Genomic DNA, 3,430 nt, shown 5'->3' on the forward strand with positions numbered 1-3,430 from the left:
CCTTAAATTCTATGATTCTACGATCCTCTCTGCGTCAAGTCAAGGGGAAAACCCAAAGGGAGATCTGCAGTAGTGCAATCAAGCAGCACCCCAGTCACAGACTTGGGTAAAACCAGACTGAAAGCCAAGCCACCCGTTGGAGAGGCACCACTGGGGCCCCCACGGAAGCATCACCTCTGCAGCCACAGCTGGAGCCTCCTAAAGCAGGAACCAAGGGCAGGGAAAACAGCTTTAGTGTCTGTGTTGATAAACACAAGGTCCTGATACTTCCAGGCCAGGCAGGGCAGGGAATCTGCAGGCAGTGCCTGCTCCTGCTGCCAAGCTGGGAGCTCAGGCTGCTCCAGGAAGGCATCCCTGAGCAACCAAGGGACTTGGTGGTTATCACTGTTTACCTTTCAGCATGACATGTGACCCATCTGGAAATTTCCACTAGGCTCCACTGCTCGGGCATGACCTCAGAGGTTCCTTAGTTATTGCTGCCTCTGCATCTCTTCTGCCCATGCAAACATGAGCTCACCCTAGAAAAGGATAAAACAATTCAAAAAGCCTCAAGGCACCTTTCCCCTCTCTTCCCTCTTTCCCCTCTGCCTCACACATGCCTTTCTTCTCCCCACGAATGGTCTGAAATGTCTGTTTCCTTGCAGCAAGTTGAGTGCAATCTACAGGTGCCAGCCAGGTCGGCTCTGGATCTCCTTCAGCCTCCTCATCATCCTCCTGGTCACACTTCAAGTAGTGGAGAAGCTGCAGCCTTCCAGGTAGTTCCCAAGCAGGATTATAAACCTGTATCTTATCCTCCTTGCACTGATCACTGAGGTAGGCTCAAAACTGCCCTCCTGAAAACCACCCAACAGAGTCTTCCTTAGACAGGGAGGAAAATACAGGTGGGAGAGGATCCTCTGGGGCTCCCACATCCCATCCCTACACACTAGCCAGAGCTTAACCCACTCTGGGGTCAGACCAGGCTGCCCTGGGCTTTGTCCTGGCTCACCACAAAACCCTACAGCCCTTGAGTACAGTCCTCCCAGTCTGGGGTTATCTGCAGTCAGCTTCCCCAGGCCACCTGCTCTTCTCCACCCTTGCTTTGCCCCTTCCACCAGCCCATTGTGCTGCAACAAGACAGAGGCATTGGCACAGGCTGCTGACCTATCCTTCTTCATGGAATCATAGGATGGAAAAGACCTCCAAGGTCACCAAGCCCAAGTTCTTGCGCCCACCTTGTACCCCCAGGGCAGCAGTGAATCCCTACCCCCACCAGCAATGCCACCTACCCCAAGAAAGACAGGGGTATGCAGTTTGGGGTGTCTGCAGGGAGGTTCAGGGGATTTATTTGGCTGCAGAGGAGCTGCTCTCCCTGTCCACTCCTTCCATGCTCTGCAGCTGAGCATCTTGTCCTCCCCCCTGCAGGAGCTGCCCCAGTGAGCTGGAACCTGCCCTGCAGCCAACCACGGACCATGGCCAGGAGCAGCTTGGCTATGCCCTCCAGGCCCCCTCCCTGCTGTGGGAGGATAACTCCCCGCAGTGGCAGAGGGAAGCCCTGCCAGAGCCCACCTCAACTGAGGCTGTTTTCCAGACACCCCTATCCTCCGGCCGCAAGACGCCGCCGGAAAGCAGCCAGGGCAGCCAAGGGGGGCACTGGACACAGCAGCCTGAGCAGAGCAGGAAGAAGGTGAATGCCCAACTTTCATCCACAAAGCTGAAACCACAGCCTCCTGGCCTGGGAAGCACAGCCAGGGAAAGTCCTTCTCCAAGCCTTCCCAAGAAGATTGCTACAGTTTTGGCAGAAGTTGTCACCAGCAAGTTAATCACCTTTGCAAACAGGCTGAGCATGGAGGAGCACAGAAGAACATCGCCAGGACTTCCTCAGGTGGTGGCACAGAGCCAGTCTCAGCCTCAAGCCATGGGTTCTCCCCACCATCAGTGGGACAGCTCACGTACACACCCCATCCCCACCTCGGCTCAAGCTCCGCAGGCAGAGGCCTCTAACAACACAGACCTGGGGACAGGGTTTTCCCCTAGCTGGACAGAAGCCCCTAACATCACAGAGATGACAACAGGAGAAGGTCAGCAGGTCAGAGGGATCACCTCTCAAGGGAAGAGCTGCAAGCCTAAAACTGATATTGTTTTCCTGAAGGTCCACAAGAGTGCCAGCAGCACCGTCATGAACATCCTCTTCCGCTTTGGTGAAACGCACAACCTCACCTTTGCCTTCCCTACAGGTGGTGGCAATCAGCTCTACTACCCACACCACTTCTTGGCGAGGTTCGTGCAGGGCTACTCGCCCAAGAGCCCACAACGCTTCAACATCCTCTGCCACCACATGAGATTTCTGCAGCCAGAGGTACGGGGAAGCTAGGGAGGACCAGACAGGGGAGGGAGAGGGGCTCACAGGGAGCAAGGTAGGGCACCTGTGGAGCACATAAACTCTTCAGGGATGACCTAAAGAGGGTCAGAATTTCCCCCAGGTACTTTGCATTTTGTAGGCATCTCCTGAGAGCTTCTGTGAGCAGGTTTGATGAAACCCTGTGCTGTGACAAGATGGGAGGCAGCATCTGTAGCAATCAGCAACTACCATCTTGTTTTGCCTGGTGAGCCCTTGGAGATGTCCTGCTCCCTGGACAGGTCCAGAGAACACCAGCTGCAAGAGAAGAACACCTTAAGTGCATCCACTCCTCTGGATACCACTTGACACACAGATCTGGGGCAAGACAGGATGTATCTCCATCCTGCACATGCCACCCAACTGTGGCAGCACATAGTGGGGAGTTTTGGCCACTGCTGCCCCCAGGTGGCTCTTCTGGGGCTCCCCACAGCATCTTGATGAGCTGCACCCCAAAACCCTCCCCAGCACTCACCATCTCTAACTCCAGTGAGTGCTTTGACTTTCAGTAGGCCACAGAGGGCAAGCAGATCCCTTCTCCGTACCCACCTTTAAACCCTCCTTTTTTTGTCCTCCACAGGTGCAGAAAGTGGTGTCCAGCTCTGCCTTCTACTTCTCCATCCTGAGGAACCCTGTGCAGCTCATGGAGTCCTCCTTCGTGTACTACAAGGGAGCATCAGCTTTCTCCCATGTCCGCAGCCTGGAGGAGTTCCTCAGACAGCCCTACCACTATTACAACTCCACCCGCGGCGACAGCCACTACGCCAAGAACCTCATGACCTTTGATTTTGGCTTCAACCCCAATGGAGAGGCATCCCCTGAGCGGGTGCAGCTCATGCTGAAGGCCATCGAGGCGTCCTTCGACTTGCTCCTCATCTCTGAGTACTTTGACGAGTCCATGGTGCTGCTGAAGGAGGCACTGTGCTGGGACCTGGACAGCGTCGTCTCCTTCCCACTCAACATCAGGGACAACAGCACCAAGTCCCCCCTCCCAGACACCATCGTGGAGAAGATAAAGGATTGGAACAGGCTAGACTGGGAGATCTACACCCC

At 55.2% G+C, this 3,430-nt stretch overlaps 1 protein-coding gene across 1 annotated transcript in view; it reads left to right on the forward strand.

Annotated features, from left to right (window-relative positions):
• Positions 1-644: 644 nt before the first annotated feature.
• Positions 645-3,430, forward strand: part of LOC103811227 (galactose-3-O-sulfotransferase 2-like) — a gene marked incomplete at its 5' end in the record, with an annotated part of 3,375 nt that continues 589 nt past the window's right edge. Inside the window, 3 exons of the mRNA XM_009084183.1 lie at positions 645-755; positions 1,405-2,338; positions 2,958-3,428. Coding sequence (XP_009082431.1) covers positions 645-755; positions 1,405-2,338; positions 2,958-3,428 — 1,516 coding nt within the window. The remainder of the gene's footprint in view (positions 756-1,404; positions 2,339-2,957; positions 3,429-3,430) is intronic.

The sequence above is a fragment of the Acanthisitta chloris genome, unplaced genomic scaffold, assembly GCF_000695815.1.
Source record: "Acanthisitta chloris isolate BGI_N310 unplaced genomic scaffold, ASM69581v1 scaffold43371, whole genome shotgun sequence".
Classification (NCBI taxonomy): domain Eukaryota; kingdom Metazoa; phylum Chordata; class Aves; order Passeriformes; family Acanthisittidae; genus Acanthisitta; species Acanthisitta chloris.